Source organism: Pelodiscus sinensis, chromosome 4, assembly GCF_049634645.1.
Source record: "Pelodiscus sinensis isolate JC-2024 chromosome 4, ASM4963464v1, whole genome shotgun sequence".
NCBI lineage: Eukaryota > Metazoa > Chordata > Testudines > Trionychidae > Pelodiscus > Pelodiscus sinensis.
In genome coordinates, this window is record NC_134714.1 from 20,783,350 (window position 1) to 20,808,902 (window position 25,553).

At 43.4% G+C, this 25,553-nt stretch overlaps 1 protein-coding gene across 4 annotated transcripts in view; it reads left to right on the forward strand.

Moving 5' to 3' along the window:
- LOC102454878 (exocyst complex component 3-like) overlaps positions 1-25,553 on the forward strand; it is a 131,607-nt gene that overhangs the window by 29,469 nt on the left and 76,585 nt on the right. For all 4 annotated transcript variants that reach the window (XM_075926507.1, XM_075926504.1, XM_075926505.1 and 1 more), the window contains exons 2-9: positions 961-1,552; positions 3,481-3,568; positions 6,740-6,814; positions 10,701-10,801; positions 13,555-13,647; positions 14,810-14,942; positions 20,844-20,954; positions 22,122-22,277. In XM_075926507.1, the coding sequence (XP_075782622.1) occupies positions 1,053-1,552; positions 3,481-3,568; positions 6,740-6,814; positions 10,701-10,801; positions 13,555-13,647; positions 14,810-14,942; positions 20,844-20,954; positions 22,122-22,277 (1,257 nt within the window). In that variant the 5' untranslated portion in view covers positions 961-1,052. The remainder of the gene's footprint in view (positions 1-960; positions 1,553-3,480; positions 3,569-6,739; positions 6,815-10,700; positions 10,802-13,554; positions 13,648-14,809; positions 14,943-20,843; positions 20,955-22,121; positions 22,278-25,553) is intronic.

Sequence of the window (25,553 nt, forward strand, 5' to 3'; positions counted from 1 at the left end):
GCAGACATTTTTATTTAAATGCCGCGGGGGATATTTAAATCCCCCGTGGATTTCCCTATTACGACCTGGAAAATTAGCATGCCCCTTTCGGAAAAGGGGCCAGTGTAGACGTAGCCGATAGGTATAAAAAATAACATACAACTCTCTCATTCTCCACAGATGGATTTGAAATTGTTTCTAGATTGGTGACCAGTTACACCAGCCTTTTCAGCTATCTTCTATATCACTGGGAGCAGCATAAGATCCCAGGCAATCTGGGTTCCCTTCTTGGCTCTGCTAGAGTTAAGCTTGGAAGAGTTAGATGTGTATTGGTAAATGTCAGTAAATATTGTTTTCTCTTTGTGCACACCATTGTGCACACCCATTGATAAAAATACTTCCATCACTAACAATCAAAGTTTACAGATAGGCAGAATAAGAAAACTGCTGCTTGAGAACTTATTAGAGATAGATTTAAGGCTATTTGCTTTGTATATTTTGATTCATGAAGTTGACAATAGTGTTTTAATCATTATAAAGCTTTAACTTTTTGAATCGCAACATATATTGTCATTAAATAATTGTCTGACCCTCCCATCTCCCAGAACTGTGAAAGTTTAAATCAATACAAATGAATAAAATATTAAACACCATAATCTTGTGCAGCTGTGAAAATGTAAATGGATAAAATAGAAACAAGTATTAAAAAACAAACATCAGTACTACTTGTTAACATCAACACTATTTGTCAAGATTCTGCCAAGCTTAATTATAGATGACTGCGGGCAAATCATTTAACCCACTGGGCCTCAGTTTCCTTACCTGTATAATGGGAATACCACCACTTCCATACCTAACAAGGCTATTATGATAATTCCTTCTTATTATATGTGTGATGCTTAGTAATTGCTGTAATGATTGCCATAGAAAAGTCTATAGATCAACCAATAAACTTCTGGTTGTGTTTTTACTCTGTTTCAGGTCAAGCCATTTGTGAATTGATAGATCAAGCAAAATTTCTTGAAGCTTGTAATCACATTTATGATCTGGAACAATCTCAACACAAGACCAAAATGAAGATTGATTCACTTTACAAAAAAATAGCAGAAAAAATGTGGTCAGTTGTGCAAGAAGCTATCAGTGGAGGTGATAATATATTACTCGAACCACTGAAATCAGTAGGTGCATCACTGAAGTGGGAGAAAGAGAAAGAAAAAGAATGGTTTGACAGTGGCAAAGACATGGAATCTGTTTCAACTTGGAGTCCCAAATACTGGAATAGAGATCTGGAGAAACTGCTAATGGAGTGCATAGCAACACAAATTCCCTCCTTTGTGTCAGCTAGCAACATAGATGAGCCTGCATTTAAAGATCATCTGAGTCAGTTGGAAAGCAACATTTTCCCCAACCTGAGATGCAAAAGAGACTTCTTCAAAGAAGCAGAATTGCTAACGACCTACACAAAATGTTGTAATGCCTGTTTGTTGTCTCACTTTTCCACACTTACAGACGGTAATCTGAGCTTCAGCAAATGTCTTCTCATTTATGAATGGGGCTTTAATATGTACAGAAGGTATGTCCCGAGTAATTCCTTCTTTTCTTTATGCCTCTCAGTTTCCCTCTTCTCAGTTCTGAGTATGGTCCCCGTTGAACCTCAAGGGTATGTCTACACTACAGCATTATTTCGAAATATCTAATTTTGAAATATCTTATTATCTTACCCCTTGTGGTCAGGGGTTTGGGTTGCTCGACCACTTGGAAAGCAGTTAGGGAGCAGTCAAGTGAATGGGAGGCAGACTCAAAATGGAGATTCCAAACCTAGTCAGGGGAAGTTGCTGAGGGGAAAGTTCTGCTACCTATAGTCACAAAAAGAAGAGTTGTGCAATCTCTGAACTTCTGGGGAAAGTCCACAACCCTAACTGGGTACACACAAGCAGGTCCCACAATGGAGGACTGTTGATGCTCTGAACTTGAGGAGGGATTTTACAAGCTGGGGAGGTCAGGGCTAGATGAACACAGACCAAGAGGGAGGGCTGTGAAACCTTGAATCTAGCAGGAGATTTCTTTTGGGGGAATTGATTAATCGGAATAAAGGAAGGGGGATATTGTTTTTAAAGATTCTGTGTATAAGTGGATTATTTGGAGACGTTAAAGGGAAACTAACGCAAGGTGTGTGTAGAGCCCTCCTCCCCCAGCCGTTGGAGGTTGCCCTGCGATGACACCCAGACACACAGACTGTATCATGCATATGAATGTCTGTGTTAATGATTGACTCTTGCACAAGAACCAACTTATCTTGCGTGGAACTAGCAGGAGATATCTATCAGGCCTAGTCTACGCTACCCTTCCCCCCATCTATCTAACATACACACCTGCAGCTATGCAGATAGCGTAGCTGAAGTCGATGTACTTACTACAGTGTCTTCCACACAGTAAGGTCAGCAGGGGCTGCTCTCCCATCAACTCCGGCTACTCTTCTTGTCCTGGTGGAGTACTGGAGTTGACAGGAGAGTGATCGGAGGTCAATTTTATCATCTTTAAGCAGACACAGTAAATCAATTGCCAGTGGATCAATCACTGCAGTGTCCATTCACGGTCTAGTAGACAAGCCCTCATTTCCCAACAGAGAATCTTGAATGCCCAGACCTAATAGAATTTTTGAAAGAGCTGATGGTGCTAATGTCTTTGCCTGTAACTATGCTGAATAGCTCTTTAACGACAACTGTATGTTCTCAGATGTAAGCATTTGTCTGAACTTGTACACTGCACCTCTCTCAACACAGGCTCATTATACAAATAGTACTAAAGCACATTTTAAAGATCAATAACAGGCTGCCCAAACCCAGGGACACCAGGAGGTGCCGTTGGAAAAAATGTTTGCTTCCTCTTTCCATTGTCACTCTGCCCAGCCTCCTTACTCAGTCATCCCATCCATCAGTCGTACACACATTCTCTCCAAGAAAAGCCTGGGAAAATGCATGCGTGTGTGTGTGTCATACAGAGTGTTCTGAAGGTCACCAAATCTTTGATCTGTTGGACTAAGTGAAGAAGAAAATTCCAAAGCCTTTTGATTTATATAGGTATAGTTTATACCTCTTCCCATACAAGAATAGCATCTTTGAACCTATATATCTGTGACCATACTAGGGATCGGAGAGGTCTACACTAGTGGTACAACTTTCCAGTTCAGACAAGGCCAAGAGAAAGATGCAGGAAGGCCTGCAGACAGAGGAGAGGGAATCAGAGTGGAGAGGATACAATTGGAGAATGGGGTCACAAACAAGAACCACAGAGAGGAGAATAAAAAATAAATGGAGCTGGGGAGGATTGAAAAATATTATAACTAGTTGTTCCTTAGAGGAGAAAGCAATGCTGCCTTGTGTGTGCAATTAGCCAGCTGAGCTACCCATCACTAACAAGCATAGACTGCCAGTACAGGGACTGGGAAAGCCACAAAGCTCCTGGAAAACTGCTGACTGCGATTTTGTTTTCTGTGTGCAGTGGCAGCGCGATGCTGCTCTTAGCTGATGCATGTTATCTCAAGTGGATTTTTTCAGATATGGAGAAAAAGCTGCTCACAGTCACCCAGGTAAGATCATGGAGTTTTAGGACGCTTTGTTTACCATCCCAAATTATCCTTTTTCATAATACGTTTCTTGGTTGTTTTGGCTCATGCACAGAAAAGGTCAAATAGTCAAGGCTAGTCTCTGAATCTACTCCTTGACCTGTTTATTTTGTAGGAGAATGAAAACAGGCCACACAGAATGGTATTGCATGAGCTGGTGGTCTCAGTGGGCTTCTTAGCTGATGGCTGCCTACATCACAAATGGCCCCCATCCCAGTACAGAAGCCAAGCACTGAAGGTTCACAAACAGCAATCTGCCTTCGTAGGGTTGCCAGGTGTCCAGTATTCTACTGGACAGTCCATTTTCTGGGCCCTCTGTCCGGTTAAAAAAATCCAGAAAATACCGGACATGCGCAATGTCCGGTAATTCCTGGATTTCTGGCTGGGGCGGGGGAGTGGCTGGGAGGCGGGCGCGATCGGTGCTGGGAGCCCTGGCTGCGTCTGACGCCTTGGGGAGGAGGAGAAGCCCTGTCCCTGTTCCTGAGCCTGTGGTGGAGCTGCAGCCGGACTCACTCACCCTTCTCTGGACCGTGTGCGGACCTGACAGCACCTCGGGATCTGCACGTGACGGGGTCAGTCCCGGCCCCCCCTGCTCTCCCCAACCCTTCCCGACAAGCTCTGCTGCCCCCTTCCCCTCCCCCATCTCCCTGGGCTAGCCGCGCTGCCCCGACCCCCCGCTCACCAGCCCCACTTCCCAGCCCCTCTATCTCTCCCGGCCAGCCGCACTGCCCCCGACCCCCCCATCTCCTCTGGCCAGCTGCGCTGCCCCTGAACCCCCCCATCTCCTTGGGCCAGCTGCGCTTCCCCTGACCCCCAGCCCCACCCATCTCCCGCGGCCAGCCACGCTGTGCCCCCGCCCCCCCGCTCAGCCAGCCCCGCCCCCCGTCCCAATCAAGTGTGTCTGGTATTTTTTCCAAACCTACCTGGTAACCCTACTGATAGGTGATGCCCCTTTTGAGAAGGGGCTGCTGGGAGCCTTGTGTTGTCTCTTTTCATGCTTTTACTGTACATGCTCTGTGGGGGGAGACACCACACACACACACATTTGGGCTATATTTAGGTGGAATACAAAGAGGCTATGAAAGTGAAATCTCCCCTCTCCTTCAACTAACTCAGGGCTGTGTCATGGGACTACAGAACTCTTTTCTCTGGGGATGCTAATGAGCCTATAGTTTGGACTGAGAGTCACAGATTCTTGGCACCAGTCATGTAGGGCGCTAGGCCTCTGGATCTGTGTAATATGGAGCTATAGTCCCTCCCAGCCTGCCCCCAATGTGGCCTGCCATGCTAACCTTTGTGGGGATGGCATACACACGGTTTCCTTAGCACAGTATACCGAGTCACTCAGCTAGTGACCTTTAAGGGTATGTCTACACTGAAACATTAGCCTGTGCTTGAGCATGGGCTCAGGCCTAATCTCACTTGCGTCTATACTGTGATTGCACTAGCCCAAGGCTCAGACCCAGGGTGCGCTGGAGTCATTGGCAGACTCGATGTACTCATCTACCCTGCTGGCCTGAGCTCAAGTTAACCCAAGACTCAGTAGCTAAATCCTATTGTTTTACAATGTAGACACAACCCTGCTTGACTCAAGTCCCAGCTGTCAGCTGGAGGTATTCCACAGTTCCGTGGGACCACTTCTTTAGTCCTGTCTTGGCAATCTGCAATCCACGCTACTGAAAACTGAAGGCTCCCTCCTCCCTTCCCCCAGTTTGCAAATAGCAGCAGCTCAGGACGCATTAACCCTTTCTCTTCCAGTCACCAATCTGCAAGCCCAATATCAGAGAGTCTCCTGGGTTTGCAATGGAGAGCAAATTGCTCAAGCCTTTTGCAAAGAGAGCTGCTTCCTGGTAATATGCAGGGCAAGCAATAAAGTTTTCCTGCAGGGCACACTGGTCCCAGTGATAGTGGTCACATTTTGGAGATTGGGATATGGTTCCTTTGACTTGGGTCTGTGAACTGCAGAGTTGATGCCAGAGGACTAGAGTTGAAAGTGGGTTAGGAAAGTCATAACAAGGGATTAAAATATAGTATAAATGCCCAGGGTTCCCTAGCATGGGTCAGCTGGCCAAGTGCCACTATCCCTGGGCTTACATTGCAGCGTAGAAATGCCCTTAGTGAGTTTGAGTGGGAAGAGGGCCTTACACACTCAGCAAATGACTCAGCTCCCAAGGCTTCCAGGACAGTATTTTTTTTTCTAATTGAAAGCCCCATAGCAGGGTTGGAATGTGGGCTCCAAAGGAAAGAGAAGAGCTTTGGACAGGGTATACGTTGCAGCCAAATGAAGGGGCTGAGACCACGTTGCAATGGTTTTAAATGCAGCTAAAACCTCAGCATAGTAGGTCCTCAGCCAACTTTCCCTAGCACTGGCTGCCAGGAGAGCACACCATGCACTATAACATCATCACTTTCTGTTTTGTCCAGCCTCTCTCAAGCAACATCCACTGCAAGCCGGCTAGTGGGGGTCCGGGGCAGGGACCACTACAATGTGCCGAACCACTTCAGGAAATACCATTGAGCAGCGCTAGGCAACCAAGGCTAGTGAGTGGGCTGTATGAATGGCCCTCCTTTGTCTCAGTGGGCTGCATGATTGTTGCCAGTGGTGGGCAACTTGCAGCCTGTGGCCCACTGGGGTTCCACATATGGCCCACCCACTCCCTGCCTGTTCTCTTCCCCTTATACCTCTCGTGCACTGGGGAACTGGAGCCCTGCACTTCCTCCTACTCCCCCTCCTTCCTAGCACTTTCAGAGCACCATGAATCTGCTGACTGGTGCTCTGTCTCCCTCATCCCCCTCCTTCCCAGCCCCTTAACAGTCACAAACAGCTGATTTGAAAATGCTGGCCCAGCCAGGTTGGCGTGCCACCCACCCATGGTGTGGCATGGTGGGCCTGGCCTGGCAGGGCTGCTCCAGTCTGGCCAGGCCACCTGTTAACCAATTCTCTGCTAAGCATTCTCCAGAAAGAGTGGTGCTTACTGGGTAACCTGTTAACCCTTTACATCCCTACTTCAGAGATCCCAGGTTCGATTCTGCCTGTCAGCATTAGACAGAGGTGCAGGGTGAGACAGGGAAACCTAACAGATTACAAATTGGGTTGCATTGTAAAGGTTTGTATTTTAACTTTGTTACTTTCAGAAGGAAGTAAGAGAAGCACTCAGAGAAGTCGTTAACGCAGGGAGAAAACCTTACACAGACACTACAATCATTCAGGTAAGCCACTGCTGATGTTCCTTATCGACACAAGCTTCTCAGCATGTACTATAATTGTACAGAACGAGGCTCAGGTCTGCCCTGTTACACACCTGCAATCCGACCAACGAGGGGCAGATATAGGGCAGGGCAATCGGGGTGGCTGCCCTGGGCCCCGTGCTTCAAGAAGCCCTGCGCATGCGCCGTGGCAAAGGGGGGCCCCGCAAAATTGGGCTGCCCTGGGCCCCGCAAAATGGTCATCTGCCCCTGCAACCAACTTCAGCCATAGCTGTGTTACTGGCAGCAGATTTTCCCCTCTTTTGTGTAAAAGAAGAATTATGAACTGTCCCGTGTTTCTCTAGTGCCTCAGCAATAGCCCGACCCTGCTCCCACTGACGTTTTGCCACTGATTTCATTGTGGGTGGGCTTATGCTCTACGTGCTGCATGCATGTTTGCAGGAAACTTGAGTGTGTGTATAATGATGGTCTAGAGAGGCAGGGATCCAGATTTTCCAAACATGACCAAGGACAGGAGAGGACCATTGCTGTACAAGGGGGGAAAGACAGTAAAAGAAAATGTGGAAATGGCAGAAATGCTAAAAGGCCCTTTCAGTTTCAGTTTTCACCAAGAAGATTAGTAGAGATAGGACATCTAACAAAGTGAATACCAGTGAAAATGAGGGATCTGAAGCTAAAATAGGGACAGAACAAGTTTATAATTACTTAGACCGATAAGGTATCTTCAAGTTAACAGGGCCTGAGGAAATATGTCCTAAAATACTCAAGGAGCTGACCGAGGAGATATCTGAGCCATTATCTTTGAAAAGTCATGGAAGATAGCAGAATTCCAGAGGACTGGAAAAGGGGAAATCTAGTGCCAATCTATAAAGGGGAATAAGGAAAAACTTGGCAATTACAGAAGAGCCACCATAACTTCTGTACCGGGAAAGATAGTTGAGCAAACAATCAATTTACAAATACCTAGAAGATAATACGGTGATAAGCAGAGCTCGACAGTGTAATCTACTCGCCTGTGGCAAGTAGACTACAAGCTGGCACAGCTGCGCAGCACAGTCTGTGCATGTGCAGTGTGCCGAACCGCACAGCTGGCGAGCAGGGCTCGCTGCCTCTTGGCGAGCCCTGGTGATAAGTAATGGTCAACATGGATTTCTAAAGAAAAAAAATAATCTCAAACCAACCCCGGAATGAGCAGCTGAAAGTTTGCAAAAAATAGCAGTTACAGGAAATTTGCATGGGCACATACAGAGGCCAAGTTGAGGATCCTTCTGAGCTGGGTGCCTAGCCACCAGGTGCCATTATCTGGCTGCCTAACAAGTGATTCATGTGTGCTGCAGCATCTCTTTCATTACAAAGCAAGCACTGCAGGGGATAATACTGATTTATAAATTTTGTTAAAAGATAGAAATGCTGGTATTTATGTTACAATCAAGGTCTTTATTTGTTAGCAGCCTATTTTTTTTCCTTTGTCAGTCTTTTTCACCAATGGCCTGCTTCTTGTCACAAAATTCTCATGTTGGCAAGATCTTATTGAGTATCATTGCCTTAGAGTTTGGATCTGATGGTACCTCAATTTCTCTTCAGGCACAAATTATTCCTGGAAATGTGATCAGATGTGAAAGTATTGGTATTGAATCATCCAGGCTAGTGTAGCCACAAATGACTGCACTGGCCTGGTTAAGGCAAAGTGGAAACTGTTGTCTTTAACGTAGCACATAGGTATATTAGACTAGCTAGCTCTCATGTTTAATACTTATGCAGCCAGCATTAAAGCTTTGTCTACATTAGAAAAGGTTTGCCAGAGTAGGTCTACAAGTAGACTGGCAAAATCTCCTAATGGAGACATAGTTTATGCTGGCCAAATAGTTTTCTTTTAGTATATTTTATACCAGTTACCCAGACAAAATAAGCCCTTTTAGTAAAAGCACTTTTTTGCCAGAAGCACTGCATCTACAGTCACTAAGGCCTTTGCCAGCATTACCATGTCAGCCATAGACATGACTATTTTTTTTTCATACTCCGAAATGAAGTACCAAAGCCAGCAAAATTTAACTGTGGAGTCGTCCTAAGACTACCTTTTGAATGCGGTGTGCCACTTCTTCCAAGAGACACTGCTTTGCAACTTGATGTCCTGGTCAAGTTCCAGACTCAGGTGGACTGTGATTCCAAGCGACCATTCTGCACATATCAATTGAGTAAGGCATTCTTTACTTTCTGTCCTACACTGGTACACAGTGTTACTGTACACTGATTAACAACTGACAGATCAGGCTGCATTTCCACGATGCATATAGTTGGTGCTGTTTGGAGAGGGCTTTGGGATTTCTTTTGTAATGAAAAGTGCTGTATAAATGTGAGAGCCTGCAAATGGTACTCAGCTTCTTTTTGTTCTGTGTTTGTATAGTGCCTAGCATAACAGGGACCTGGTCCCTTCTTGGGGCACGTAGGTATATAAATATGATGCTGACGATCATGCATATATTGCACGTTATGTAAGATCATGAAAATATTACTCCTGCAATTTCATTTTCTTTATGTCTAAAGATGAACTGACCATCAATATTTTCACAGTATGTGTCTTGTGCTCAGATTAGGGGAATGTGTTTCCTTCCTCCTTTTTTGCTGAACTGATATGTTTATTGTGGCGAGTGCATGGAAACTCCCACTCACTATGTGAGTCATCATCTATTTCTCTGACACTAGTCAGCTCGCTGGCAGAGCACAGGATATTATTCTGTGTCTCTCCTTTTTTCCATCTGGTCCCTTTCTACAGCAAGGCTCCATTTCCACAGAGCAGTTAGTAGTGTTAAGTTACCACCTGTTCATGTCAATCCAGAGACTAATTTTCATCCTTCTGGCCGGAAGAAACTAAGTGCCCAGCTTGGCCCACCACTGAAACTATAAGGTGGCGTCAGGGGGAAGTAGCATGAGCAGCTTGCCAGGACTCTATTATCTTATGACATGAGACAGATCCTGCCTGTCTGTTGAAATAGGCATTTCACTGCAGGAATACTGGCTGGCTGCATAAGTTTTTACATAGGCACCTTTCTATGGTCAAAGGTAGCATTTCTCTATATAGTCATATCTATTCAAGTACAAAGTCATGCTAAAATTGCTGGCAGTCCCTACAGAAATGAAGATATTTTCACAACTGCCAAACATTGGTGAATTGGGCCCTGTGGCTCAGTATTAGTAGTAACACCCAAACATGGGGCAGGATTCTGCCACTCTTGTTTGCACTGAGCGGTTCCTTACTGCACAGGTCCTGCTCACTTCAGCTGTGGCATTTGTGGAGTAAAATACTACTCCCTAGGGCCGTGTCCACACTCAGGGGTTTTTTCGGGAAAAGTAGCCTTTTCCCGAAAAAACTTCCCCTGCGTCCAGACTCAAGCCGCGTTCTTTCGAAATTATTTCGAAAGAACGCGACTTTTCTTTCGATGGCGGTAAACCTCATTTCACGAGGAAGAAAGCCTTCTTTCGAAAGCTCCTCTTTCGAAAGAAGACGTTCTTCAATGTAAAGAGGCCGTCTTCGAAAGAGAGCATCCAGACTCGCTGGGTGCTCTCTTTCGAAAAAGCAAGCCGCTTTTTCGAAATTTCTCCGTGCAGTCTAGACGCGATCTTTCGAAAGAGGCTCTTTCGAAAGATGCTTTCGAAAGAGCCTCTTTCGAAAGAAGCCTGCAGTCTAGACATAGCCTTGGTGTCTGGGTATCCATCTCTTGATCCAAGCAGACAGGATTTTTATTCACCTGAGGATTTTTAAAAGTAGGAACTAAATCATTCCCTAAGAAGATGAAGGGACTTTCAAAGGCGAAAGAGATGGGAGAAATCACGTGCACCTAAAAAAAATGTGAATAACTTTGGAATTTTCTCTCACTACTTAAATTGGCAGGTGTTAACAGGGAGGTCAGAGGCAGTCCAGCATATCAGTGACACCATAAGAGACAAGGTGGAAGCAGGATGTTTGGAAGAACTTCTGCAGTTTCTGTGTAGGTAAGAAGCCCGTCTGTTTCTGAATTGACTTTTAGTAAGTAAAAGAAAGAAGAAATGCTGGAAGACTTATTGGTGACTTTTTGTATGTCTGAACCTTTTGTTTCCCCATTTTACAGCAAGTTCTGATCAAGCTGCTAAAACAGGGGCTGCTCTCTTTGGGTACATCTACACTATGGAGGAGATCGACCCTCTGGAGGTCGATTTTTCTAGTGTTCAATTTGGTGGGTCTAGTGTAGACCCCCAAATCGAATGCTCAAGACACCACCCGCCAGCTTCTTTTACTCCTCATTCTGCAAGAAGTAAGGGAAGCCGATAGGAACGTGTGTTCCCGGAGGTCTCCTGCAGTGTAGACGTTGTGGTGGCTCGGCTTCTGGTAAGCCGAATCCAGCTACACATTTCGAGTAGCTGGATGGGGTACTTTAAGCTGACCTGCTTGTTCTAGTGTTGACCAGGCCTTTGAGAGCTGAATATTAAATATTTCATGCCAGACTCAAGTTTCATTCCCTTTTTTGGAGTTTTTATTCCCCTGGTCTTTTTAGGTTTACTTAAGTACTTGGATAAACATTTATTCTAGAAAAGGATAGAACAGGATATTTCACACCTATTAGTGCCCAGATCAGACATGCTGGCACATTTGGGGGTCTGAAGGTCCTGCCCCATGACCTCTGAAGTCAATGGAAAGACTCTTATTGAGTTGAATGGATTTGGGATCAGACACAGAATAAGGCTCTCACTAAATTACCAGTAAGATTATTTTTTTTAACTCTCTTTCCTAACTGCTAGGACTGAAGACTCTTTCCCCACTCTTAGGCTACATCTAGACTGCGGTGCTATTTTGGGATACTAGAAGTATCCCGAAATAGCTAGTCTGCGTCTTTTCAGCACACCCATTATTTCAAAATAGATTTTGAAATAACGGGCGCACTATTCCTGTGTCCCTGTAACCTTCATTCCATGAGGATTAAGGGATATTTTGGAATAACAGTTTATTTTGAAATGGGATGCTGTGCAGACTGTGCCAAATTTCAAAACAAACTATTTGGCATTAGATTGAAATAAGCTACACAATTTGTGTAGCGCAAACTGCATAGCTTATTTCGAGGTAAGGGTGCAGCGCAGACAGACCCTTAGTTACTAAAAGCAGAGGACACTAACTTCTCTTATCCCTTTCACACTTGAAAGAAAGAGCTTTCTTTCTTTTTCTTTTTTACAGATCTACAAATTCTTGCCATGTAACAATACAATAATCAGTGCAACAGTGAGCTTTAAAAAAAAACACATTCTACATTAATATAATAATCATGTCTCTCTATTTAACAGGCTCTCACCATACTGCACAGCAAGTCTCTTTACTTAGGGTGCATTCGTTATGGTAATTTTTATTAAATGGTGTGACGCTTCTGATTACACATTTATCAAACAATACATTTATAACATTTATAACTTGGTGTTCTGCTTGGCTCCCCATTTCAAACTGGAGGGTGAACAGAGTGCCAACACCCAATACTGAATACAGGACACCTGGTAAAATTACTTGCATTCAAATGACTTCAACAGCAATCTATCGTACAAACATTCAAACTAACATCAAGTTGATGGAGACTTTGTTAAAAAGAAGTAATGTGTAGTTGGATTATTTCTACTTACCTTCTCTTTAAAGGCTTTACAGTCCACAAAGAGAGGGGTGACACATCCACCCACCTTCCCACACACACATGGGGAGGGGTTACATACACTCACACCCCTGCACACCTCTAGTACATTGGTACTGTGCAGGAGAGGACAGCAAGAGAAGGAGAACATAAAGGGCTAGTAGCAGAGGAGACACATAGTTCATTGCAGCTCACGGCTGTGCCAACCAGAAACTGGATAGGGATGGGGGAGGCTTGGGTCCTGGTGGCCAAGAGCTGGCACACAGCAGGGGCTGCAGTGGGACTAACCAGTACTAATGGAGGGGTGGGAGATAGAAAATATGGGACAATTGGCCCTTTTTAAAGAAAAAGTCAAGACACCTGGGGGGGGGAGGTGTTAAATATGGGGCTGTCCCTTTAAAAACAGGACATGTGGTCACCCTATTTATAACAAATGTTAATATTTTAAAAAATAGGGCAGGCATCCATAGCATCTGTGTGTCAGAAGTTGGGAATGGGTGTCAGGGAGGGCTGCGGACAGAATTGCCAAGTGTGAAGCTTGGGCAGAAGGAGCAGGGCTGGGCGCTAGTACTTGAATCTACTTGCAGGCAAAATATTTTCAGAGGGCTGTGATTTTGTTTCTTTTAAAGTTCAGAGTCCCTTTAAATTAGCAGAGGGAAGGAATTAAGTGCAAGAATGAGACCCATGTATCTGAGGCCTTTGAGCGCTCAAGGCAGTCACCAGATTTTACTGATTACTCATGCACATTGTGGCTTCTGGAAATGCTCCATCCTTTTTGCTTTGTCACTTACAAAGAGCAAGTGTTTTAAAAAATAAACACACAAAATCCCCAGAACTATTTTGATGACACATACTTAAGATGAGTATACGCCCAGTCTTATTACAGTACTACTTCCCTACCCCTCCTAAGCTATTTAGGGCAGGGATTATATGTTTTTCTTATTATATAAAGCACCTAAAAGAGTAAAACTATGCATGGGAAGACTCAAAGTAATAATGGAATCTTTGGTCTGTTTACTGCCAAGGTAGCTGATTCTGTAATGTCAGAAGTGTTATGGACTGTTCTATTTAAACGTGTCTTTATCACTTTGTTTTACCTAGTTATAAAAATGAAACAAGAAGCCTTCTCCAAGTTGACACTTTTTCTGTGATGTGCAGCAATTTGCAAATACTTGAGAACTGCTGCATTTTCAGGTGAGAAAACAGACCAGGGTGGCATGTGAGGTAAAATGTATCAGGGGGTAGCCATGTTAGTCTGAATCTGCAAGAACACGAGAAGTCCTGTGGCACCTTATAAACTAACAGATATATTGGAGCATAAGCTTCCATGGGCAAAGACCCACTTCATCAGATACATGTGAGGTGAAGTGTATTTTCTGCTTTATGGGCCTCATCTAGCTCTGGCTGAAGTCAATGAGACTACTTGAGTGCCTAAAGTTAAGCAAGAGCTTAAGTGCTTTGCCGGATCAAACCACCCTGCATGAACACCCTACATTTGACCTTTTTCTTTTCTAAAAGGAACAGGAAGCAACAAAGAATAAAAGGAGAGAGGAGGTTCTAGGCACCAAAATGCTCACTTCAGTAGTGCTTGTGCCAGTGGTGAAAACCTCTCTAGTGGTTTTTCTTTATAAGATTACCTGAGGAAGAGCTGGAACCAGCCAAAAAACTCTAGCCCCAAAAGTAGTCATAGTGTTTACTTTAATTTTTGAATTGGTCATTATGTGCAAGTAATTTTTTCATTTATAATATATGTGCTAAGATATGTCGCTAACAATGATGCCAAGGATCCCATGATATGTTGCAAACAGTGTGAATCCTAAACTGAAGATTTATGTTGGCGCCACTGAGTAGAAAATAAAAATGATAATTTCTGATTTGTGACCCCCATTAACCTAGGACTTGCATGGTTATGTAGACCTGAAGAATGCTCTGATTGTGCATGTTTATATTTTTTGATTGTAAACTTTGGCGGTCTTTTGAATGTATAGCACCATTCAATTTGCATTTGAAATATCCAGTCTCCATTTATCTGCAAGCTTCTTAAACATGCACTCTGTTTGTGTGCTATTTTTTGTGTCCTCTCATTTGGGAAAATGGCAGATTTGCACTTGCAAATCCCATTTAAAGTTTGAGTTGCATGTACAAGTGGCATTTGTGTAAAGTTGCACACATTAATGAGAGCACACAAAATATATGCACATCAGCCAGTGATGTCATTAAGACGGGAACAATCTTCAGCTATTTAAAAAAATCCCATTTACTTTAATGGGAGCAGGATCAGATCTTAAAAAAGACCATGACCTGAAAGTATGGCCCTGTGTGACTTTTTGTTTTGTGTTTTGTTTTTATTTGATAGAGCTGCTTGGTATAAGCTTACCTACATCTACAGCGCTAGTGCTGAAACTGACACTAAGGTGAAGGAATTTATAGATGGGACAGAAGAACAGAGTAGAAAACTTTTTCTGCAGGCAATTGCTTCTGAAGCCAAGGTATGTGAGACCAGTGTTAACATTTAATGAGGTTTTCATGCTGTTAGGCACATATTTCTATCCTGATACTGGGGGTGATGTAGGGCTTTGTCTGTGGGACAGATGAACTGATACGTTTTAGATCTGTATCTTGGACCTTCTGTCTATTTAATCATTCAAGATTCTAATACTCCACTTTTTTGGAGTCATAATCCTTACTGCTATTACTAAACATGTGTTTATGGCTGCCTAGTCCCAAGAGCCGAAACGAAAAATATTGATTTCTAGTGGCTAAGAATTTCTCAATGAACAAAGTTAAATAATGTGATGCCATTTATCTTTGGTGTACTGTCCACTTCTTCCCTAAGATGAAGACCACTGCAAACATATCAGATGGCTGTCAAACCCTGTGTGTATATCTGCCCTGGGTTAATCTAGGTAAAGAGAAGGTAGATCGAGAGCTTCTGTTCTCTATGTTCCCTCATTCTTGAATTATGAGTCATCTGGTGACAATGAAAGGTGGCAAATTCAAAATTAATGTAACACTTTTCTCAATCATGCATAATTAGACTCTGGAACTCATTGCCACAGGAAGTCAATGGAGCCAAGAATTTAATAAGATTCCAAAAGCACCTAGACATTTATCTAGAAAATCCAGAGTTATAATAGCTGTTGGAAACAAAATTTGGGAAGAGATTTTAATCCTCATGCTTGAGGCATCAAGTCAGTCTCTGACTGTTAGGGTATGTCTACACTGCGGCACTATTTTGGGATACTTCTGGTATCCTGAAATAGCTATTCCGCATCTTTTAAACAAGCCTGTTATTTCAAAAGCTATTTCAAAATAATGGGCTTGCTATTCCAAAGTCCCTATAAACCTCGTTCCACGAGGATTAAGGGACATTTCAGAATAATGCTCTATTTTGAAATTTGGCACTGTGTAGACAGCACCAAATTTCAAAATAAGCTATTTTGAAATACACTTGAAATAAGCTGCGCAATTTGCCCATAGAGACCAGGATGAGACTTAATATGGAGGGCAGATTATCTCACATATGCCTGCTGCAGGGTTCCTCTGAAGCACCTGCTGCTCACCATTCTTGGAGATAGGATGCTGGACTAGATGAACTACAGAGCTGATTCAGTTTTGCAGTTCCTGTGATCCTAAACTGTGTGGACACAGCCTACGTAGCCCCACTGATATAGCTGTCGCTCACTGACAGGCTGTCTGTTTCCAGTCTGATTGAGTGTTGTTATAGCTGTGCTGGTTCCGGGGTATCAGAGAGACAAGGCAGGTGAGGTAATATCTTTTATTGGATCAGTTTCTGAAGGTGAGAAAGACAAAATGCCAAGCTTACACAGAGCTCTTCTTTTGAATTGGGAAATTTTTTCAGGGCAGGTCTACATGACAAACCAACATCCGTATAACTACATTGCTCAGCTATGTGAAAAATCCATACCCAGAGCTGGTTTTGAGTGTATTAAGGTGTATATAATTAGGGATGCTCTTCTCTGAGCATATTCTGCGGTATCTGAAGCAATAACACTTATTTTGGCAAAACTTTTGTTGCTCCTGGATGTGAAAAAAACCACCCGCCTGAGTGACATAAGTTTTGCCAGCATAAGTGCTTGTGTCCACTTAGTGAGCTGATTTTCTTATAGTGATGGGAGAGCTCTCTCTCTCTCTCTCTCTCATCGGCATATCACAGCCACACAACTGCTTTTACAGCAGTCCAGATGTGTCAGTAGAGCTGGGCTGCTCTAAGTTTGTAATTGTAGGTGAATGTTTTGCTGTAGATTACAGTTTTCTTCATCTCAGAGGGGTAGCTGTGTTAATCTATGGGTACGTCTAGACTACAGGCTTTTGTCGACAGAAGTTTTGACAAAGAGCGTCTAGACTACATTCAGTTCTGTCGACAAAGCAAGCTGCTTTGTCGACAAAACCCTGTAGTCTAGACACAACCCTAGATGCAATAACACCTTCTGTCTACAGAACTCTGTCAACAAAAGTCGTTATGCCTTGTAAAATGAGGTTTACCAGCATCGACAAAACTGCTGAGTTCTGTCGACGTTATGTCGACAGAACTTAGCGGTAGTGTAGACGCAGGTATAGTTTTGTCGACAAAAATCCTCTTTTGTCGACAAAACCCTGTAGTCTAGACACACCCTCAATCTGCAAAACTATGAGGAGTCCTGTGGCAACTTAAAATTAACAGATTTGAACGTAAGCTTTTGTAGGTAAAAACCACTTTGTCAGATGCATTGTGAGGCATGTTAGGGTTTGTCTACACAGCAAAGTTATTTTTAAATAACAGCCATTATTTCAAATAACTTTCCTAGCATCTACACAAGCCAACTACTATTTTGAAATTAATTCGAAATAGCGGAGGGCTTAGTTTGAAATTGATAAACCTCATTCTACGAGGAATAGCCCCAATTTTGAAATTGCTATTTTGAAATAAGCGCTGTGTAGACGCTTATTTCAAAATAGGGGGCCTTCAGCCCTTCCCAGGGTGCCCTGCTGGCCGCCCTGGCCACAAGGTAACTTCTGATTTGATGCCCTGCCGGAACCAGTTCTGGCTGGCCTTAAATGCGATTCAGCGTCCAATCAGTGTGGACGTGCTATTTCAAAATAGCAAAAAGCTATTTCAAAATGCATTTTGTGTGTAGATGCGTTATTTTGAAATAAGTTATTTCGAAATAACTATTTTGAAATTAGATATTTTGAAATAACGCTGTAGTGTAGACATACCCTTAGTGTACAGGGAGGTGAAATCCACAGTTGTAAAGATGATGTTCACAGGGGTTGTTAATGTTGTGGGGTTTGTGAAGGAAATGAGTTGTGCCCTGGAGGAGGCTTGCTCTTTGTGTGGTTTGAGGGTAGTTTATATTTCTTTAGTGCCATGGCTAGACACCATGGGTCTGCCTGCGTTCCTTTGCTTATGTATCTTGCAATGCATGTAGAAGGTTGCTGGGTTGCATTTACAGGAAATGAAATTGTAGAGTTTCTGCTGAACTTGTTTGCGGAATGATTTAATGACATCCTTAAATTCCTGGGTAGATTGTAAAGTGCGGGTCTTTGAATTCTTCATGGTAGGTGGTGTCTGAGAATTGTTGGTTTGGCTTGTTAACACAGTCATGGTTGAGGAGTACAATGAAGCCGGTTTGATCACTACTTGGTGAATAGATTTCCAGGACTGAACAGCTTCTTGGTGGTGGGGAGATTGTGGTGGATGGGGTGTTTAGGAATTTCACAGTTACTTTTTCCATGAAGTAGTCAATGTAAGGATTAGGGATGTAACTGGCTAACCATTTAACCAGTTAACTGGCAGTATGGCTGGGCTGGAGCAGCCCCCCACCCGCTGTGGGCAGGCAGCTACTCTAGCTCAGCCGAGCCCACTATGCCATGGGCAAGGGGCACTCCAGCCCAGCTGGGCCCTCTGTGCTGCACCCCAGAGGGTGGGGGCTCTCCAGTCTAGCTAGGCCTGCCATGCCATGCAGCATAGAAGAGTGAGCCCTGCCCAGCCAGAGCAGCCCCCAGCCTGTGGTATGGAGCAGCCGTGGTGTGATGGCTTTGGCTGGGCTGAAACACCTCCCAGCCCATGGCATGGAGCAGGGGCCTGCAGCTTGAAGGGACCAGCCTGGCCCAAGCAGCCCCTACCTGTGGCAGGCTCGTTTCAGCCTGACTGGAGCAGCCTGCAGCACAGCAAGCCTGAACAGGCTGCAGCAGCCCTCCACCATGGTGCAGGTGTGTGTGTGTGTGGGGGGGGGTTAAGCCCAGCCAGACCCTCGCCACCCATTGGAGTCAGGTTAAGTGGTTAACTGGCTAAATGTAATGTTTAACATGTGATGTTTAACAGATGAGAAACAATCAAATGAAAAAGAGTGCCATTTAAACACATCAGGAAATGGCAGACAGCTAAACAGGAACAAATTTTTAAAATGTTTATACTCAACATTTTGCTAGAAGTCTAAAAAATAAGATGGGTGAACTAGAGTGCCTTGTATTTAAGGAGGATATTGATATAATAAGCATCACAGAAACTAGGTGGAATAAGGACAATCAATGGGACAGTCATAACAGAGTACAAAATGTATCAGGATGACAGAACAGGTCATGTTGGTGGGGGAGTGGCACTATACATGAAAGAAAATGTAGAATCAAATGAAGTGTAAAAATCTTAAATGAACCAAAATGTTCCATAGAATCTCTATGAGTAGTAATTTCATACTCTAATAATAAGAATATAGCAGTACGAATATATTATCAACCATCTGACCAGGATAGTGATGGTGACTGTGAAATGCTAAGGAAGATTAGAGAGGCTATACAAATAAAAAGCTCAGTAATAGTGGAGGATTTCAACTATCCCCATATTGACTGGTTACACGTCAGGGTGTACTCAGGATGGGATGCAGAAATAAAGTTTCTTGATACCTTAAATGACTGCTTCTTGGAGCAGCTGGTTCTGGAACCCACAAGAGGAGAAGTGATTCTTGATTTAGTCCTCAATGGAACATAGGACTTGGTTCAAGATATAAATATAACTGGACCGCCTGGAAATAGTGACCATAATAAAATAAAATTTAACATCCCTGAGATGGGAAAAACACTTCAGTAGCCCAACACTGTGGCATTTAATTTCAGAAAGGGGAGCTACACAAAAATGAGGCGGTTAGTTAAACAGAAATTAAAAGGTACAGTGCCAAAAGTAAAATCCCTGAAAGCTGCATGGAGACTTTTCAAAGACAGCATTATAAAGGCCCAACTTAAATATATATCTCAAATTAAAAAACACAGTAAGAGAACCCAAAAACTGCCACTGTGGCTTAACAACCAAGTAAAAAGTAGTTACAGATAAAAAGGCATCATTTAAAAAGTGGAAGTTAAATCCTAATGAGGAATATAGAAAGGAGCATAGACTCTGTCAAAATAATTGTAAAGATATTATAATGTAAGCCAAACAGGAGTTTGAAGAACAGCTAGCCAAAAAAATAAAAAAGTAATAGCAAAATGTTTTTAAGTATATCAGAAGCAGGAATCCTGCTAACCAATCAGTGGGGCCTCTGGATGAGCAAGATGCTAAAGGAGACTCAAAGACAATAATGTAATTGCGGAGAAACTAAATGAATTATTTGCTTCAGTCTTCTTGGCAGAGGATGTTAGGGAGATTTCCAGACCTGAGTCATTCTTTATAGGTGACAAATCTGAAGTATTGTCACAGATTGAGGTGTCATTAGAGGAGATTTTGAACAAATTGATAAACTTAACAGTAACAAGTCACCAGGACCAGATGGCATTCACCCGAGAGTTCTAAAAGAACTCAAATGTGAAATTGCAGAACTATTAACTGTGGTTTGAAACCTACCTTTAAATCAGCTTCTGTACCTAATGACTGGAAGATAGCTAATGTGATGCCAATATTTAAAAAGGGCTCTTTCCCATCCCTCCTTCCTCTAGTTGGAGGGGTTAATGGGCCACTTCACCTTGAATGGTTCCTTGAAATGTGTTTTAACTATTTATGCTGAACAATCTGTTCTATCTTGTATTTATCTGTGACACTTTGAATTAGTTTCCCAGACTTTGAAGAAGAGCTCTGTGTAAGCTCAAAAGCTTGTCTCTCTCACTATCAGAAGTTGGTCCAATAAAAGGTATTATCTCACCCTCATTGTCTTTTTCACAGTCTGAGGTCTTCCAGTGTTGGGGTGTAACATGTTAATGTAGTCTATTTTGGGTTTTAATTGTTTACTGCTTTCATTGTTTTGCTTATAATTTGAAACAAAGGAATAAAAAGAAAATGCTGCAGCATGTGAATGAATCCACATCTAAAAGTGGATGAAGCAAACAGAAATGATGTCTACAAATCAGCTCTGTGGTGAATCTAAATGGCCCATTGACCTCGGTTATTTCCTGTTCCTCAGGTGGTACTGAAGAATCACTTCAGAAAAGATTATAGTGATTTGAACACATTTCTCAACTTTTTACAGTTAAGTTTTTCAAGGTTTGAGATGAAAAATACACAGACCTATGAGGTAAGAAGTAAGATATTACTAAGAAAAATCACCACAAACCATGCCATTGGGTGTTGGGATAGCTAAGTATTTCAAAGGTAAACAATACTCCCAGTTAGCCCAAAATGATTTAGAAGAGGACTTAATGGTCTCAGTCAAGTTCCTAAAAGACAGGTGTCAATACCACAGAAACAACTATTACAACTCTTGTGATTTTAGCAGAGAAACCAAGAAATGAATGGGTAGCCTGGGAGATGGGAGGGTTGGACTATCTTAAAAGGTGGTTCCCCTCCACCCCGGTAGTAATCTGTCTAGCTAAGCACTTACAAGGCCCCCATTACCATAGTATCTGAAACCCTCATACTCTTTAATGCATTTATCCTCAGATTCCTAAAAAGCAGGGATTTGCTATTATCATTATTTTGTAGGTGGCTAATGAAGGCCAAGAGAAACCTAAATAACTTCCTTCAGTCTCACAGGAAGTCTGCACTAGTGCAGGGATTTGAACATGGGTTTTTTATGTGGAAGGCTAGTTCCCGAAACAATGGGTTATCCTTCTTCTTGTTGGTGGGGAGGTTTGCATTGCTGTTGCCTTGCTATACATGTGCAACGGTTAAAAAAAAAAATACTTCCAATTTCACATCTGTAAATGGGTCACCTTCCATCATCGCTAATTTCAGTCCAAATATCTAAAGACACAAAAAGCATTGCCACGTAGAATTTTGTAACAATTCTGTTTGCTCTTTAGAACTTGTCACTGGACATTTGTCACATGAATGCCATGTCAGGTGCTGGGGCAGCTGTTGAACACTAATCTGTATTGCCAAATTTGTTTGGGGCAGGATTAGAGATTTCCACTGTGCTTGGACTGCAGCCTAAAACTGACCTAATTTAAATGGCTAATGAACTATAGTTATGTCCAATGGACTGTTTTAGTGATATTGAGGGCCAGACCACTCTCTTTCCCTGTGAGTATTTACATGACCCTCATCACTATCATCTCCAAGCAAATTTTACCTACCTTAGTACATCCAGATGTTAGAGTAACTCTGCTAGACTCTTTAAAAGGGTAGAGAGGGGAAGATCTGGGCATGCGTCTAAGTGAAGATAAAGTAGCCAGTGTCTGGCCTTTACTCATATCTACCCACTCAGCACAAAGAGGCTAATCTTTGTTTTTGTCTGGAACAGACTCTCATCCAGGCTGCCTATCAGAGTATTGTCACTGAGTACATGCAGGCTCTCCTAACTATTTCTGGGAAGTCATCTTCTGCGAAGCGGAGGAATATTGCCAACAAAATTAAAGCAGATCACAGGGCAATGCGAACACTATTTGAAGAAAACTTTGTAAGTCTTTGATTTGGTTTTGCAATATTATGCATATTATTTCCACCACCGACTACAGTTCTCAGGACAGTGAGGGGCATATAACGAACTTTTACATGGATCTCCATACGTAAACATCAGTTGTGTGTAAGACATTGTGTTGGCAGTTCAAATCTGCTATCAGTGGGGGGAAACAGTGTTAGATTGTAGCTTTGGAAGGTAGGGTGACCACAAGATTTCCACTCTTTCCCCTGTAACAGGAAACAGACAGAGACTTAAAATTGGGGTGTGTAAATTACACCAGGTAGGCCCATTGCTCTTCATGGGGCAATTGCTTCAGTAGAACAGGTGTTGCTGTCCATGCTGCTCTACAATGAGGCTATTGCCAGAGGGGCAATGTAGAGTCCTATAGAAGCTACACAGGTAGGAGCTAGTGAAATGAAGCACTGACCTGGCCTACTCTACAGCTGTCCTGTCATTGCTTCCTTTGTGGGCTGCACTAGCCACTTATGGCTACTCTGCAGTGGACAGGGGTTTGTCCAATAGGGATCCATCTTGCCCAGTATTCTGTCTTCTGACAGTGGCTAATTCTAGATGCTCAGAGGGAATGAACAATGCAGGCAATCAACAAACAGAACAGACAATCATCGAGTGAGCCATCCCTTCCTAGCTTCAGGCAAATAAAGGTTAATGACACCCAGAAAATGGTGTTACATCCTAGACCATATTGGTTAATAGTAATTGATGGACCTATCCTCCAGGAACTTATTTAATTTCTCTTTGACCCATTTATACTTTTGGTCTTCACAACATCCCCTAGCAGTAAGTTCACTAGGTTGACTGTGCGTTGTATGAAGGACTTCTTTATGTTTGTTTCAAACCTGCTGCCTGTTAATTTAATTGAGTCATTCCTGTTTCTTGTTTTATGTGAATGGATAAATAATACTTTCTTATTCACTTTCTCCACTCCAGTCAAGATTTTATAGACTTCTATTATCTCTCCTTTGTCATCTCTTTTCCAGACTGAACAGTGTCATTTCTCCTCATACCAGAGCTATTCCATACCCTTAATCTTTTTTGTTGTATTTTTCTCCACCTTTTCTAATATCTCTCTCGCTCTCTTTTTTTTTTTTTTAAAGATGGAGTGACCTGATTTGCATGCAGCATTTGAGATTTGGGCATACCGTACATTTTATATAATGACACTATGATATTTTCTCTCTTACTAGCTATCCTTTTCCTAGTGGCTGCTAACATTTGTTAGCTTTTTTGACTGTGGCTGCTCATTGAGTGGATGTTTTAAGAGAACTCTCCTCAGAGATCTTTCTTGAGTTGTAACTGCTAATTTAGACCCCATCATTTTGTATGTGTCATTGGGATTTATTACCCCGTTGTTTGAATCAAACACTACATGACACACTTTTGACTGCTGAGGGTTAAAAAGGATCATGTGCCAGCTTTTGCAAAACTTGGGCTGCTAATCCTAATGTCATAGCCAAACTAATCCTAGTGTCATGGCCAAATTTTAACTCAGGCAATTATACTTGAAAGTCTTCTGTAGTATAGTTTCACTTGTAGTAGAGTACCCATCTCTCTTCCTGCTCTGACAGGTTGTTGGATGCTGTTGTGTTCCACTGAGTATAGAAATTACTTACTGCATTTCAGAGGTGGGTGACTCATCTCACTGGGACCAGGGTTATCATGAATGTTTCTAAAATACACGTACAGAGATGTATGAAATGCACTGCAGAGCAGAGCCATCCCGTCCATAGGACGGTCTGAGGCAACTGCACCAGGCCCCCTGCTTTTGGGAGCCCTGGGGTAGCCCCTCCAACCATTCTATGGACAGGACCCTCAGGATTACCTGGAGCTGGGGATCTGTTACAGTGGCAGCAGGACTCACACCCCATCCTGCACTCATGGTGGCAGTGGGAGCCAAAGCAGCCCCAGCAGCCTGCTCTGCCCTGCCTCATGGCCCTCTCCTGACCCACTGCACATGGCTTTTCTATGGAGGTGGGAAGCAGAGCGCCCTGGGACTAGGTGGATCCAGACCGGTCCCCTGTTTTTAGCCTCCCTTGGAAAAAGCTCAGACTCACTGCAATTAACCCATTTGTCTCCCCCATTAGCCCAGATGTGGGGCCCAGGGTAACACCCACACCCTGCCACCAGCCCTGCTCTGCCCCTTCCCTTGAGTAATGGATTATGGGGGGCCTGGTATGGAGCAGCAAGGTGGCACTCATCATGGTGGCAGCAGCCAGAGCAGCATGACAGCCTGCTTCGTGCCACCCCAACGCACCACTGTCTCCCAGCCAACGGCATCCCACTTTTCCACTGCAGCAGGAAGCAGGACCTCCTGGGGCTAGGGTGCTCTGCTTCTTGCTGCTGCTGAGAAGCCATGCGCAGCGGGCTGGGAGAGGGTGACAGGACAGGGAGAAGAGGAGCAGATTGCAGGGCTGCTCTGGCTCCTGCCACCATGGTGAGTGCGGGAGCAAGCCCTGCTGCCACTGTGCCAGGACCCCGGCCCCAGGTAACCTCGCGAATCCCATCCATAGGACAGTTGGGGTAGCCACTGCAGGCAGGCCCAGCCAAAGAGTTTGCAGGGCCCAAGGTGATATGCTGTGGTGGCTGTGTGGTTTCCAGCGTGGGCAGAGAGCAAGCAGCCAAAGGCCCTAAGGCCAGGCCTGACCATGGGGCCCCCAAAAGTGTAGGGCCAGTGGTGACCACCCCAGACAGTCCCTTGGAAAGGACAGGTCTGAGTCTCAGTATGGAAAAATGAAAACTGTACTTTTAAAACTAACTGTATTAGGGCCATTTAAGGAAAACTTAAAGCTTTCCAAGACTACCAAAAATATGTTGTTACAAAAAATTCTCTAACAGATCACTTTAAAACTTTCCAGCAATGCTGTGCTCAGCATTGTGTAAGACATGGAATGAAGAGCTAATATTATCATGTAAAATGAGCAATGCACAGACAACCCTAATTATATATATACACACGCAACCTATAATATAAAAGAACAAATCTATATGCAGTTGGTGAAGTGCTCTCCCTTCACTCATGTTCTTTTCTGTCTCATTGCTCAGGGTATTAGCACTGGAAATCTTCCTAGAAGAAATATACTTACAAATGAAGGGTCTGATGTTCAGTCAAGTTAGATGCACAATTGTGCATGCAAAATATATATTGCACACTCAATTTATGCATTCAGTTACTACCTTGGTTTCTGTTTCCTGATCTAGTCTGCCACGTGTCCATACGTTCCCTTTTCAAGTCCTTTCTCAAAACACATTTTGAAA